Raw genomic sequence first — 16,492 nt, forward strand, 5'->3', positions numbered from 1 at the left:
CGTTTGGTATCGGACCGCAGTTTTAGGAGTTCCACTCCGCTGTTGGGTTTCGAGCGCCAGCAAAACATGGACAGAGGAGCTCCACGGAAGGGGAGAGGGAAGGGGATCATCACAGCCAACATCTGCCGAAACACCAGGAAGCAGCACGCTGCAGCTCTCAAAATGGAGAATTATTGGGCAAAGAAACAGGGAAAAAACAGTTGCTGCCGAAGATCCGTGCTGTTATGTTTCTGACAGAGCCGTCCTGCGGGTGCCACGCTCCCGGCAGGCAGGGGGGCTCCCCCCCCCCACCCCCATGATGGATGCCAGAGTAGTTCAAACAAAAAAAGCAGCTTGAAGGTGACAGACACCAAAAAAAAAACCAAACAAACAAAAAAAAAACAAAAACCACCCAACTACTAAAAAAAAAAAGGGGGTTAAGGGAAGTTACTGAACAAAAGGCAGAAAAAAAGGAAAAGTGGCAATTAAAGAAGTGTCTCTAAATGCACACAGACCGATTTCGTTAGTGGAGCAGGCACAATCTAGTAATATTTGCCATAAGCCATGCAGCAGAACTTTGGAGGAATCCAGAATTACTAAATTTTAATATATTAAAACCAAAAGAAATACAGGGGTTTTCACTGAGGAATTCATAAATAAAACCAGAAAAAAAAACGACGAGATGTAAAGGAGGTAGCGATGAAAAGCCGAGTTCTGTGCTAGGAAAGCGTGTGCTGCTGCGAGCGTAACACCAGGAAGGTACACGGAGAATCCCGGGTTCCCCGACACGCTTGGCTAAAGGAGCGGAACTCGCCAGCAAGCTGCAAGGTAGCATTTGCAAATGAACCTCGGGATTTGTAAACTTTCAGGTGTGTAGTTCCAGGAGAGGACCCATTAACATACACTGACTACTGTGCTAGCACAAAGCAGGGGGTTGCATCTCTTTAATCTACAGGTACATGAGGTTCGGATTACTTTGATTTTGAAAGAGATACTTCACCAGTTCCGAAGTGACCCGTGAAGCGTGTTAACCGGAACATACCGTTTTACAGCACATCAGAACAAAACAATAATGATCAAGAAAGCCAAGAGCTCTTGAAGTACCAGGACTGTCCTCTCATACCAGAACTAGATAAATATCGGAGAGCACGGTGCATGCTTTTGAGAAACGGCTGAACTGACTGCACAGTGAACTTGCACTTGCTAGGGTGAAGTGCTGGCTGGGGACGGGGATCGCCGGGCCACAGCGCAGGCTGCCCGGGTACAGCAACGGGAGGTAAGGAAAGGCGCGCTCGTCGCATTTGGCTCAAGGTAGACTTTCACATTGGTTGTTCTCCCCATGTTACAAGGAAGCTTCACTTCCTTAAACAGAACAGTACTGCAGAAAGCAAAGGGGGGGGGATGACATGGTAAAATTCTGCACGGCGTTCTGCACACCCCTCCAAGTGGCCTAACTGAGGGTAGGAGCTCAGCTTTTTGTCCGCTCAAGCGGTGCCTGCACAGGGAAGCTAGTCCCGGGTAAGCCAGGATCTGAATTTACAGGGATGTGGTTACTGAACAAGAACTTCTAAAGCTGGCATACTTAGTCCTGCACTAGAAGGACCTCCAGAAGCCTGCTGGGTTACACCACCACAGAGGAACGATGCCACCGAGCACAGGGCACAGGCCAGCGCTGATCATGGAAATCCTCATCCCAGCTTACACCACATTCGGTTCCCCTGACAGAAAAAGCTGTTAAGCCCTCAGCTAGACAAGGTATAAAAGGATTTCACTGCAAGGTAAGAGAAAGGACAAAAAAAAAAAAAAAACCAAACACAAAAAAAAAAAAAACAAACCCTCAAAAAAACCAAAAACCAATTTAGAAAGCAAACTTGAAACAGGACCAGATGCTTGTGAAGAACCTCTTTAGTATCTGCGGTTTGCCTGTTGAGTTCAGGTAAATCATACGTACATTGCAGGTCAGCATGCATTCCTTTACCTGAAAATTTGCACATGCACCGATCAGAGGAGATCTAGGATGGCCAAAAAAAGGTGAAGGCATTTCATAATAAACCTCAATGGAATCTGTGATGGGAAAATTGCTAAGTCAATACAGTACTTCATTATTTCTATACTTTTGGTGTCGTCACCAGGTTTACGTAGGAGTTGTGCACGTTTCAACACCATCTAAGCAGCATTTGGAAGAAAAAGCAGCAAGTTCCTCAGGGTTTCCATAGCTCTGAACTACATAAAAATATGTGCTATGGGGCTTCTTTCCAAATTCTAATTAAAACAGTTGCATCTACTGCAAAATTCCTTGCTCAACCACCACACCATCAAAAGTGCTTTTCAAGACAGCCTGAATTGCACTGTATATGTAAAAACTGGCATTAACCTTTAGTGTTTAAGTGAGATTTTTAGATAAACTTTATCCATTACAGGTTACATGGCTAAAGTTATCAAATATAATAGAGTTTCTACCGGAGAATATACTCTGAACTTACATAAGTTTAAGTATGGCCACATCAATCAACATGCAAGAAATTCCCAGGTTTACATACTGAGAAATATATAACACAGTGCTTTTAAAAACAACTTTAGCATAGATTCTTCTTTTTAATTAGAACTGCCAAGTGTATTCTCACGAGACTTCATGACCGAGGAGTAACCCCTTAAAAAGGTGTTTTTTCATTTGCAGCAATGTTTTAAGTTGAAAGGATAAATGATGAAATGATACATAGTTTGTATCACAGCAAGACGGAGTTCTGACAATATCAAATTCTCAATCACATCTGAGTTCTCAAATTTCACACAATTTTGTTTAGTGTATGCTCACTGGAATAAAATCCCTATATTTTAGGTCACTTCTCCAAATAAATATTCTTACGTATACTGAAAGGAATCTATTAACTATTAAAGAAAAAATAAAAAACACCAAGGAAAAAAAAACACCAAAAAACTTTCAGGAAACAAATATATACTGAAAGGAAACTATTAACTATTAAAGAAAAAAATAAAAAAAAAACACCAAGGAAAAAAAACACCAAAAAACTTTCAGGAAACAAATCATTCCACTCCATGAAAAATTTAGCTTCTCTGGTTCCAGTTTGTTCCGTAGAGTTTAGATTTTATTGTATGGGCACAGCAGTAACTAAAATATTAGTAAAATAACGAACGAATCTTTGCTTATGACTTGCTGCGGATGTTTTGTGCAAACAAAAAAAACCCCTCACGATCTGACCTGGGCACTAGTGAGACTTCACATGAAAGGGCCTTTCACGGGAACGTGTCAGAGTATCTAAAAGGCGATGGAGAATACCAAGTTCTACTGTAAAAGAACCTCAGAGGGAAGAGAGATCCACCTAACGTGTGCTTTCGTAAGTGCCCTTATTTGAAAAATTTCTTTGCAATAATTAAGATGCTGGTATACTTTTCCTATTACACAACCTCTTACACAACCACATGCGGTACATTTATAGACAGATTTACAATCAGAAAAAACAGGGGTTTTTTTCTGTCTTGATAATAAAATTAGCTGTTTGTTTCTTTTTCTCTGTTTTTATACAAACTGTAGTCCAGCCCATTTTGCTCTCTTCACGCAGCAGATGAGCTTCTCGACTCTCTCCATGCTGGTTAGAAAAATCCTTTGACAGCATGTTTCCCCTAGAATTGGGTCATTCCACAACGAACTGCCAGAGCACAACGCTAACTCCGGGTCAGATGCTCCACGCTGGTAATTTCCCCTTCCATTTCTTCATCATCATCATCATCATCATTCATCATCATCATCCTCGTCTTCCTCGCCATCGGAAAGGGATGTACAAGGGCGGATCTGTCTGTAGCGGTCGAGCCACTTCTCTACCATCTGGGTGACCAGCGGATGATTGCGCCTACGAGAGCTTTTCTGCATCGCCACCAGAACCCCTCCTTCTGTCACACAGCAGTCCAGCCATTCCCGAAGCAGCTTTTCTTGCTGCTCCTCATTACCTATCTTTGGGGGAGAGAAAACGGGTTGAGAATGAGCCTTGAGACAAGACCAGCAACTTGCAGCCAGCCACCCGCGATACTCCGCAAGGCCTGGGCTAGGGGCGCAATGCTTCCTTCCCTTCCCAAGCTGGCAGCCTCTGCACATTACTTCACCGCAGCCAAGCTGATGCACGCTGTGTTTTCAGCCAAAATTTGAAGGCTCTGGAAATATTCTTCAGCTAGGCTTCCCTTCTGAATTTTTCAGATGGGCATTTCCAATGTAGCCTTCCTATATGTCAATTGTTTGTGAGCAACTAATTATTTACTGTAGGCACAATACACAAGGAGGGTGACTCCTGAAAAAACCTTCTGGCTATTATCTAAAGCAGTTTTTAGGAGTCTAGCAGCTCTTGACATGAAACCTTTCCTCTTGTGAGACACAACAAATGCTGTGGCGTGCTGAAAAAGTGTCCCTCTCTAGACTTGAAGCGCATACTTTTTCTCCTTTATCCACTTTCTGCAATTACTTCAGGTCTTCCAACTCTCCCTTCCCCCATGTACACTCTTTACTGAAGTGGTTCCCCATCTTTACCACAGTTATTGAAGAAAGGAGTTGAGTCTCATTAGAAAAACAGGTAGAGCATGCTGTAACTACTGGCCAATATGTTTGTTTTTTTTTTTTAAGGATGCAACATAAAAGGGGTATTTCAGTCTCAGATTAGCATCAGAATCCTTATTTCTGGGTCCTTTTCAAGGAACACCTGTATTCACAGGCACACCGAAGTTGCGTTCAATTTGCAGAGCTATAAATAAGCATCGAATTGTGGGAAGATCTCTTTCAGAATCACCTCAAACGATGGGGAAAGGAGCAGCATTAATTGAACAGAACCGCATACTCCCTATAATGCTCTGACCTGCAAAAACATACGGGGCTACGGAGGTCGCCGAGGCCGCGGCTTAGGAGCGGCTGTGAGAAGGCCACCAGCGACACAACCCCTTCTTACCTCTTGAGCAGAAAGGAAGTGAATGTGCAATAATTTCCTCTCGCTGTCCACCAGTGGTAGAAAAGTAACAGTAACATCATCGTCAGTGTTCAAGTTAGCACCAGCACCTCGATTGCCATAACCATCGTTCTCCATGGCAACCAGAGCGGAGAAATGGCCCCTTGTGTAGCCCAGAGCAATAGGACTTTTCCAACAAAAACTCTGTTCCCATAACAAAGGCAAATACACACCTATGACAAATTAAAACAAAGGGTCAGGCTCAGAACGACAGCATCCAACAAGGAAGATTTTTGATACAGACCTTTTGCTTTTGGCTAAGCGCCGTACGAGCGGCACGTTGCAAGCGTTGCAATGTGTACTTGGGTTGGTCTACGCTAAGATAGGTCACACTTTTCGGTGCAGCTAATTATTATTAGGTTAACGTGAGCTTGGTCAAGCATCTCTGCAACTGTACAAGTTCAGGCATAAAAGCCATTACAATTACAACCAATACTACATTAACATTCCCCTAAAATCTATGATCTGGAGCATAGCGATGAACAAAAACAAGGTTAGAAAAGCAGTCTTTTACGTGTGGTAACTCTTCTTAAAAATGATTTAAAATAATTATAAAGAAAAAAGATCAGATTCTGCATCACAGAAATAAAAGCTACAGTCAGATGTCTATTTTTACCAGAACAACTATTCCACCATCTGCTTACAAAGATTATTATTGTAAGGACTTGCTGCTCTAAATGTGATTTAGTACCCAAGTATGTAGCCTATCCCAGAGACAACAGGACTTCTCAAACATTGTATTAATAGATTAAATTAACCCACACTAATTATACGCTATATCTAGGCTCAAACAACCCACCCAGAAGCTGACACTATTTCGCTCAGATACAATAAATCACTGGTGTCACAGGTTCTGACAAGAAACTGCATTTTCTCCCCACCATTTTTAGCCATCAAGACAATAATTCGCTTGAGGTACATGAAATCTCAAAATAAAGCTAGAAGTCTTCTCTTCTAGGAACATAAATACTTCTTGGTGTGTACTGCTGCAAGACAACTTAAGCAAAAGCGTGCCTTACCTTGTGACAATTTAAAAATAGCCACGCATAAACTTAAGTGCACATGTAGCATAGCAACCTTTCATAGTACAGCTGCTGCCAGCAAGTTCGGCAGAGACGCTGCAGCAAAACAAGGCGCTTTGCTTCTCCTCCGACATCCACGGAGATGCAAGGGCAACGCTAAAATGGAAATCTGAGCCAGGGGGTGGGCTTGGAGGTTTTGCTTAAGTTCAGAACTCCCCTTTCCTTGCTGCAACAAAAACTAGTGGAGGCTACCGGTAAATATTTGTCCCTTTTTCCCCCCCACATTCTTGAATCAGCAATCAAGAAACACCTAAAAGCCTTTCAATGTCTTTTAGATTCAGATTCACACAAGTTTTTACAACATCTAGATCTAAATCCATTTAGTACCTTAGCACTCTCTTCCTCCCACCCCCGCTACAATGAAATCTCACTGTAATTCAATGCTAAGCACAAAAGACGTAGAACAAGGGTTAAGTGTTAACCAAAAAATTTCAAGCCTCTACATTTAGGGGAAGAGCCAAACATCCGGTCGAAGTTCAAAGCTGCACTGAAAACAACAGGCTAACAGACAGTCCCTCGATTCCTGGGCATTCATTCTTCATGCATAGGTGGAGAAATAACTTCATAAACTTTTTTCCAAGCTTTAGTTTGAAGCATCAGCAAAACAATCAAGCATCGAGTGCTAGGGTGTAATTCATTAATTCTGTATGCTTCATTTAAAGACGATGGTGCTGTCTATACAGGTGTTGGTTAGGGCACCGAGGCCGTTCAGAACTGAAGGCATCAGCGCCCTGAGGATGACAGCTTACCCCTTTTCTTCCACAAGTCATGATCACAGAGATGTATCAAAAGGTCCCCTCCTTCCACTCACAAACCATGCCCGCTCCTCAGGACACACGCCAGTGCGGCGGGCTGACCTTGGCCAGCTGCTGGGTACCCACCCAGCCGCCCTCGTGCTCCCCCTCCTCAGCAAGACAGGGGAGAAAACACAATGAAAAGCTTTTGGGTCGAGATAAGGGCAGGGAGATCACTCACCAGTTACCATCACAGGCAAAACAGATTCGATTTGGGAAAGAATAATTTAATTTTTTGCCAATTAATACGCTTAATTCCGTAGATTTTAGCCCAAGCATCACTCAGTGTTGTTGGGGCTGCAAAAATCACTGATAAGCAAAGGCTCTCACCTCTGTGGACATCTCGCATCTCATCTAGCGACCCAGAACTCCTGCGTCAGGCACAACTACGCGACCTGTTCAGGAGTGGAACTAATCCGTGCACCTCAGCGTCATCTCTACGCAGAAATGCAGCAACTTTTTGGAAAACCTTTTCACTGTTGTTTTACCTCAGTAAAAATGCCACACTAATGATTTCCCCAAGTCAGAAGGCTGTGTTACACTTTCCATTCCTCCTCAATGTTAAGAGATGAGCTGCGCAAGAAGGGAATTTTAGGCATTACCACAGAGAATATCTAGTGCTCTAAAGATTTATAAAAGTCAATCCGATACGAACTGAGACAGTAGTGTGACAGTACTGACCACAGGCACACAAGCCACAGGACATAAAGAGTATGGGCTAACACCTATCCTGGAGGCCATCCACATAGGATTTAGTCTCTCCAACCTGATCCGATGATAATTTTGGTCAGTCACCTTTTTTCCTGTTTAATTCATGCCTCTAAATACAGGCAGCTAGACCAGGAGCATGGCTGAGTCAATGGATCTTTCACTGTCAAAGCCTTAATATTTGAAGAAGCATTAACAGCCAATTGCAATCTAGGAAACAAGGAGGCGGTCACTTACGGGATTCACAGCAGTTACAGAAAGGATGCCAAGTTGGAACAAAGAATCCCTAGAGAAAAAAGTTCTGAGCCAGGAGAAGATTTTTGGGGGTGGATAAGGGGTTTACAGTATCATTCAAGGTGCTATGGAAGTAAGCTTTAAAAAAAAAAATTCATTTCCCCATCTCTATTACAACCCACAACCTATCTTTCCTCTTTCTTTTTTTTTTTGGTGAAAGTGATCTTAAACATAGGCAGGGTGCTATACAGCAAGTCAGAGAAGCCCGAGCACTCCTCAAAGTTTCACCGAAGGGGCACGTGCTACGCCAAGCTCTCTCACAAGCCCAGAACAGCAAGTCTTGTCCCATTTACAGGAGACCTGGCAGCCCACAGAACTACGAGTCTGATGGCTGTTCGGTTTCAGCTGTGCTGCTAGCATTTAATTAGCACACATTAACCACAAAAATGTGGTTGGACAAGGATGGAAGCAACTCCAGGTAATCTGACACACGACTACCAAGTTCGTCTGTTCGCAATGTTGCGTGTTTCTATGTATGGACGGATGCGCCTCGTGGCAAGCAAATCACAAGTCATAAATACTTGTCTGACTAAATTCCTGGAAGCGCGTGTCTAGCAAAAGGTTGTCCCAGGCAGCCGGCTGCCTTCTGGTCCACAGAGCAAGAAAACAATTTCAGTATATTTAGGCCACATAACACTTGTCTGCCTCAATGCCCAGCCTATAAAATAAAAACATTTTGCAAACCTCTCAGCCTTTCTGTTAAAAGCAACACAAACCTGAAGTGTCAGATCTGTATCACATGAATAACTGTTCTTTCCCAGTCTATCCTTTCATCATCTCAAATAAAAGAGAACGTGAAACTACAGAGAGTACCAAATTTTTATACTCTTCAAAAAAGCGTTTAATTCCCTCACGTAAAGTAGTTTTGTCACTGCCCCAAGCTTACAAGCCACGCAGCTTCTCAGATTTTCTGAAGACTCTAAAGAGTTATAATAGGTTAACACATTTGGCATTAACTCCACCGCCTGGAGTTTTTCTATACAAGGTTTGCCACCTTCCAAAGTTCAAGTACTTTTTTAAAAAATCGCATTAAGAGCTGTTTCGGGAAGTCCTCTCCTAAGCTATAAATAAATAGTGATGTATTGGTGAAGACAACAGTAGGGTGGTAGTCAAGCAGACATACTCGAGGCCAGAAGATGAACCACAGGCAGAAGAAACACCCTAACACCCTGTAACAGCCGCAGCGCCTGCTCAGTGCCTCCCACGTCGGTTTTGTGTACTGCTGAGCACCTACAGATGCTCCCAATCCCCTCCTACGTTTTCATTCCTGTAGAGAGGCAGATATTAAAGTGTTTGCATCTAATACAGAGGGAAGTCGCCCAAACACACACACACTTGGCCTGCAAAACAGAATACACACCTTTGGAAATCTGCAAACATACATCTACACAGAACCGGACTGAGTCAGCTAAACATCTCCCTAGGTCTCTTCAGGATAGCTAGGCTGTTTGCCCAGAAGACCAGGAGGAGAAACAGTCAGAAAGAACCTGATCAAGCGATGCAAAATCGTAGTTCTGCTTGAGAAACGGGTCGGTATTTACACCACGCCTGCTGTAAAGTGTGAATTACCGAAACTGATAAGTTTTTAAAAACTTCCTTTTAACTACATCATGGAATTCGCTTCTACAGAAAGTGAGATTTACCTTATCAGTCAACCAATATTTTGTAATTGTAACCAAGTTAGCTAATCTTATACCTCACATAATAACTGTTGGTAAAGCAGTTATGAACAGAATTCCTTCCTTCTCAGCCTCTACAGCATGTATTCAAGTTGCCACCTCTTTTACTTCAATCAACTAAAAAAAAAAAAAAAAAAAAACTTAAAATTTTTATTTCTCACTCTCCACCCTACTTTAATTTCTCTACCCTTCTTTATACACCCTTGCCTCTTGCTTTACGGGCGACTCCTTTTCAGTGCTCCACAGGGCTGCTCCACAAATCGCCTCCTGCGAGTGACCAGGCATGGCCCCATCCCAACAGGGCACCCAGCAGACACCGCTGTCTCTCTGGTGACAAATCCTGCCAAGGCAAACACCTTCTCCCTGCCTCGCCCCCCACTTCATGAGCCTCCTTCAGGAAATGCTAAATCCAGTTTAGTTTCCAAAATGAACACTTACAGCCATTAGTACCACGAGCAAACGGAATTTCAAATTCCATTTATTAAATCTTCCATGTCTTACAGCAGTACAAACCACACAACTTCTGGTAAGTTCTCACAACCAGAGTATTTTATATAAAATTACAGACTAAAGGCATGTTGAGCGGAGGTCAAAACACTTTTTTACTGCGGCTACAGGCAGCAAGTCCACTATACAATGAAAAACTGCAAATTCCAAGGGGATTGTTTTGCTCTTTTTAAGAGTTAACGAAAATTTACCTACAACATAATTCCATCCTCTTCCAGCTCGCAGCTTAATGCCGCTCTCCCTTCAACTTTATGGCTGTGATTTATAGCTGAACCTTTTTTAAAACTAAATTTGAAGAACAAAAGGCTTACCTTGAAAGCGGGTATATCCTAATGTTTCTCCTCGGAAACTCTTATAATATTTTACTCCATAAACTATAATTGGTCTTCTAAGAATATGTGCAAGTACAAAAATGTGTGTCTGCTCCAAACTCGCTCCAGGCTGAACCAAACACAAAGAAAGACAACACTTGAAACAGAACTTACCATTCTCTACTTTGAAATTTGAAATACAGTCTCCAAATTGAGACAGAAAATCCTTTTAAGAGTGATCTAGCTTTGACACAAAAAATGAAAGACTGGAAGACTATTACGTATCAGCTGGAAATAAGCAAAAGCATTTCACCTTGCACAAGAACTTCATCTGTCAGTAGTAATTATTTGTCCTATTGCCCAGACTCAGTCTAACTTACTTCATTCTCCAGTTAGAAGTGAAACTCTACATAATGTTTAGTCCAAAAATAATTCACTCATCTATGGAAAGGTTAAGGTAAATACCTTTTGATGACAAGAAAAGAGCACATCCAAAACAAATCACAAGAAAACAGCACCAAAATCATGTTTATAATTTAAGAGGAGTTGAAAAGACTCCTATAGTTGGAAGCTTATAGGAATATAAATCTCATTTTGGAGGGGAGTTATAAAATATCAGCTTGCTGAAGTTTTAGTAGTGTAAGGTTACACGTTCATAGATATATTCTAGGAGGTTAAGTGTGGCAGCAGCTAGGGGGAGGACATTAAATAAATGATTGCCTATTAGTTAATTCTACAGACTTCGCCCTGACACCAAAAGAAAAAGACTTTTCTGTACTGTACTGCTCAAGAGTAAGCTCAAAAATTAGAATTTTAAATTAACTTTTCCATCTTGGCAGGAAGAGTCTACGTGGTAATACTTTAAGACTGCTGGCTGAAGAGGAATGTTTTCCTTTCTACATGAAAATTCTTGTTCCTGAAGAACACTCCGAGGTTTTGAAAATTCTTTTCAGAAAGATTAAAATACCCTTTCTCACAGCTATCTCATAAAGAAACTTTCTTACCTGGCTCGCAAGAGAGAGTATGAATGCCCAATCTTCCTGCCACTGTTCCTCTCGCAATGAGAAATGTAAACCAAAGCTTTGGGAATACCACGATTCCCATTCTTTCCAGCGTGTATAGAACCTAAAATATCAGGGAGAGAGAAAGAGCGGTAAAGACAAAAATATTTACTCAACACCATACACCTGACAGCAATATTCAGCCCTTGTAATTCTTCATCCCAGCTCTGTACAGAAGGGGGAAGAATGAGAGCATACATCAATAAATCTGTACTTTTATTTTTTTTAAATCTTCAGGAGACTCCATTTGCTAATCTCATTTAAGAAATCACTTGGGATTGCAACGCCTACAGCAAACATGCTGTAATACCTGCCAGCTCCTAACAGGCTTCTGGCTAGTTTGATACTTGTTGTAATAGGGTTTTTTCAAGTCTTATTTAGGCTTTTTTTTTTTTTTTTTTTAAAGTGTTAACATACAGGGAACAAAACCAAGAGATCCCATTTCACAAAAGAGGGGCTGCTCATTCTTCTCATACAAACAATACAGGTATTCTCTATTATTGACCGTATCACAAGCCAATTAACTCCCAAGTACTTGCATGTCAACTTCAAGTAGACCGTGGTTAAGAGGCAGAATCTGTTTTATATCACTTTTTGGAGCAGAGTACGGTAATTTCACATTATATGGAATAGCTATAAAGAAGCGTGGATAAGAATCAAATATAGAAAGTGGAATTAATCTGATTTACACTGAAAGTTTTAAAGCCACAAGATTCCTATTTTTCTGTTTAAATTAAAAATAGCATTTTTGTACGCTAGTTTAGTTCTAATGTTTTATCTTTCTTAATCAATTACAAAGAAAAATCACCTACACGTTAAAAAATCAGATGCTGGCTTTTTAAAATTTTAAACTCAGTCCAATCACCGCACTACAGAAAGGCCACAACTTCATATTAGGAACACGGGTTTATTGGAGAGTGCTAAGCCAACTTTTGAACAATGGCCTCTACTGTGAATACAAAGAAACCATTCTGAAGTTCAGCTTATTAAAAAAGTCATTGACATGAACTCATTTAATTAAAATCCAAGAGAATTAACAGACCGTGTGTGTGTGTAAGAAACCTTTCCTATGCTTTCAGTAAAGATGTAATCATCCTAAAATCCTGGTGTCTATAAGGGCTGTCACCAACCAGGCTGGCTTTCCCAAGTACAGCTAAAACCTTTGCATGGCTTAAAAGATCTACTAGTCAAACATTTTGATGGGTCTATGTGCTTACTCATGGTGATACGTCTTACAGGGAATCTTCTGGATCTATCTACATCCCCGTTTCTATCCAAATACATCAACCGCTTCCATCTTTGCAGCCGATATTTTGCCTGGTTTCCCCCAGAAGTGTCTTACCAAACACCTTATGCTAAATGAATTAATTGCTAGGTCTCCTGCAAGAAGTTTAATCAGATTCTGCTTAACAAAAAAAAAAAAAAAAACCAAACAAAACAAAACAAAAACACCCCCCCCCCCCCAAAAAAAACCCCCACAAACAAATCCAAACAAACCAACCCCACACATGCAAGGAACCCAACCAAAAGAAAACAACTACCCCACAAAAGCTCTACTGTGGAAGTGTTTTCCTAAATAAGTTTTTTCTCTGAGTTAGTCAGCCATAGACACAGTTATCTGTAGATGTTCACAGGAGGTAGCCTTGTAGACAGAAGTCAAGGCTCAAGATTTTGATCTCCTTTAAAACAAACTTTTCAGTTAACACAGGAGAACTGAATGCATCCGTAAAAAGAAACAAAAAAAAAAATCTTAGGGCACATGTCCATTCTCCATCAAAAGCTAACAGTGGAATACAAAAAGGGACAAATTAGTAAAGGAGTGTAGTCATTTAAAAAGCAAGTGGAAAATACTCCACAGGCCAGAGCCTCTGGGAACTTCACTATTAAGCTTTTTCCGAGTACCAGACACTAGACCGTCTCTAGCAAATAGATTCTTCTTTGTTCAGCATCTAAACAAACATAACAAAATGAGGCCAAATGAGTTACATGAGTGTTCTGCGTCTGACTATAAAAATACCCAGTTTTAAGTGTCTTTGTGAAGGCTTTGAAGAACAACTCCACTAGATAAAAGTTTAAGCATACTGTTGTTGAGAGTAGCTATCACATTTAAGAGCCTGTTCCTTCAGCAACTCTCATTAAACCTAGTGATGACGTCCTACCCCACAAAATTAAATGTATCTTGGCCAACACAAAATCTATACAGCAACTATAGGATGTACAGGATGATCAATTTACAACAGAACTTAACCAAAAGGCTTCCACTAGTTTTTCCAATGACAAGCTAGCAAGTAAGATTATCCAGGCTGAAGGTAGGGAGCTGTAGTCAAACAACTATAAAGGAACACATGTATCAGTTAAAAATTGTGCTTGCAATAAGGATAAAGATTAAGTAAATTCAGAGTAAAATGCAAATTCTGTCTAGAACATGAACTAAAAGGCTTAACCAGATTTAATACACTAAATAATGAGTGTGGTGTTAGATACCACAAAAAGTCAACAACAGTTAACACTAACATTTTGAAAAATTGGTTTAAAACTCAATTGTTTGCAGCATGGTTTTTGGTACAATAAAGAACAAAACCTGATCTATCATAAATTTCTTTTCTGGCCTCAGGGGAACTCCTTGTGACGCCAGGGACATTCCTGCGTGGTAGAGATGCACACTCCATTACAAACAATTCCAAAGTAGTGACAGATCCATTTGGAAACAGGTTCTGGGGAGACTTGTTACTGGATCACCACTTTATTGAATCGAGCTCTGGATGCTATTTTGGGGAGTTTTCCCAGCAGGCAGAAGGACATGATTCACAAAAGCTACTTATAGGTAGCCCTAAAATTAACCTTTGTTGTTGACCTCCCATACAGCACGGGGACAGGTTCTCTAGCATGCTTGCTGATAGTGTTTCTCTTGTCCTTGACTACAAGAGCATAAGAAATCTAATCTCTTGTGTCTTACGTTATTAGTCTTATCAATCTCTTCCCTTAGTCCCATTACACACTTGAGAGCTGGTGGACACCGCTGGGGGGTCCAACTATAGGAATTTTTCCTCTAGCAGAAGCAAACCTCAGTATCGGACTAAAGAAGGTTGCCAGCGTCAAACAACAGACGTCATTCTACAGAATGATGAATTAATTCTATGGCCAAATGAGAGCACTAGCTAAACATCACCACTCTGCTTTACGGCCGTTGTTTTAGCAGACCGAACAGGAGCAAAAAGAGCAATACCAAATAAAGCTGTAACTAAGCAGATGGAATGAAAATACTGAAAAGTTTATACAGGAATAAAAGGCTATCTTCTATCAACAATCTTCTGCAAAGCTTCCACCAACAGCAGCAAGGCATGGCATGTGCATGATTTACATTGCAAGTAAATTCCAGTCTTAACTGCGGTTAGCACACAGCATAAAATATTTTACTCTGTTTTAAATGCTATTCGCTGAACATCACATACCATCACCGAGTTCAGAACGCCCGAGTTTCCAGCGCTCGCATTGGAAATACGCTGGATCTAGATCACTACATGAATCATGCCGTGACTCAACACCTTTGAGGCACACAATCCACGGTAAATTGGGGAGCAGCAGTTGTGTTTCTTTTTAACACTACACTACTATCAACTGCTATGCTACCTGGAAAGCTGTCTTTAAAGCTGACATAAAAACTAACTTACCAATGTGAGCAGTCATGTAAACTGTCGTGGAGAGCCTTCCGCAGCACTGAATCCTTGTCGTAAATGCCCCAAGTGGCTTGTAGTACTGAATCAAGCAGGCAGTCCCCTGCAGTCCGATTCCAAAGTGCATATAATCTGCTGTCCAAGCGCGTACCCAGTTCCAGTGACCAGTTAATAATGGGAGATTCCTCTTCTAGCTCTGCAACATGACAGTAACCTCTTTTAAAACCTGTATTCATCTGAAGTCTCGCAGAATCTGAACAGCACAGTAATGGCATAAACTCAACAATTTATCCATTTACATGAATAAAACTAAGTTTTCCCTCATACTACAAAAATAGGTGAGCTACAATGGCCAAAGGCATTCCTTGGGCAAAATACTGTCAAGAAAAGAAGAAAGAAAAAAAAAAAAGAAACCAAACCACAAACAAACAAAACCCAAACCATAGCCTTAAACAAAGCATCACATCATTTGTTTGAGGATCATTACTGAAGTGGAAAGATTTGTTCGTTTTCTTTAAAGAGCTTGTGACTTGTAAAGCTTTAAAAAAAAAAAAATCTTTAAAATGCAAAAAATACATTACAAACATAATTTCTACAGACTCCATTCTCTCTCTGCCTCATAAATAGACTGTAAATGTTTAAATTAAAATAATTCCAGGGTGAAGATCAACTTGAAAGCATCAAATCTGTATTTAAAACAAATTCAGGCAAAGCAGCCACACGTATACACACATACACTTTTTCTTTTTAAGTAACAGAAATCTTCTGTAACAAAAAGCAAGGAGAGATTCTAGCCATTCTCAGAGCACTGAGGGACAGACTTTTGAGCAGGGCCTGTTGCAATAGGACAAGGGGTAGTGGTTTTAAACTAAAAGAGGGTAGGTTCAGAATAGATATAAGGAAAACAACTTTATGACGAGGGTGGTGAAACACTGGCACAGGTTGCCCAGAGAGGTGGCAGATGCCCCATCCCATCAGGGTCGGGCTGGACAGGGCTGACCTTTAAAGGTCCCTTCCAACCCAAACCATTCTCTGATTCCGATTCATTTACCTTTCTGAACATCTCTGTCAAGTACTTCGTCAAATAACTTTTCTTGGACTGTAGGTGGTAAGTCTTCAATATCTGGAAAAATAGAAAGCAAATACAAAAGTCATTTAACGTTCCTGTAAAAGAGACACATTACCAGCTGATGCTCAGGAGAACTTATGCAGCAGCTTTTGCCCTATCACCCCCAAGTATCCTCTAAAAAGCTGCTAATATTTTCAGATCTGTCATTTGAATCTGTGATTTGTAACCACAGGCTTCATAGAGCACACTGAAGTAGATGTGTCTCAGACTGACTTTCATGCACAAAGGATCATCACAGCACACGTGAGGTTAGAATGGATTTCTCTGA

General features: G+C 41.0%; 1 protein-coding gene across 1 annotated transcript in view; it reads right to left on the minus strand.

The window, feature by feature from the left end:
* Positions 1 to 3,143: 3,143 nt before the first annotated feature.
* ZRANB1 (zinc finger RANBP2-type containing 1) overlaps positions 3,144 to 16,492 on the minus strand; it is a 47,605-nt gene continuing 34,256 nt past the window's right edge. Inside the window, exons 8-11 of the mRNA XM_009641073.2 lie at positions 11,365 to 11,485; positions 10,361 to 10,490; positions 4,929 to 5,158; positions 3,144 to 3,949 (exon numbers count right to left, since the gene is read on the minus strand). Of these exons, the coding sequence (XP_009639368.1) occupies positions 3,731 to 3,949; positions 4,929 to 5,158; positions 10,361 to 10,490; positions 11,365 to 11,485 (700 nt within the window). The 3' untranslated portion in view covers positions 3,144 to 3,730. The remainder of the gene's footprint in view (positions 3,950 to 4,928; positions 5,159 to 10,360; positions 10,491 to 11,364; positions 11,486 to 16,492) is intronic.

Source organism: Egretta garzetta, unplaced genomic scaffold, assembly GCF_000687185.1.
Source record: "Egretta garzetta isolate BGI_Z169 unplaced genomic scaffold, ASM68718v1 scaffold386, whole genome shotgun sequence".
In the NCBI taxonomy this organism is placed as follows: domain Eukaryota; kingdom Metazoa; phylum Chordata; class Aves; order Pelecaniformes; family Ardeidae; genus Egretta; species Egretta garzetta.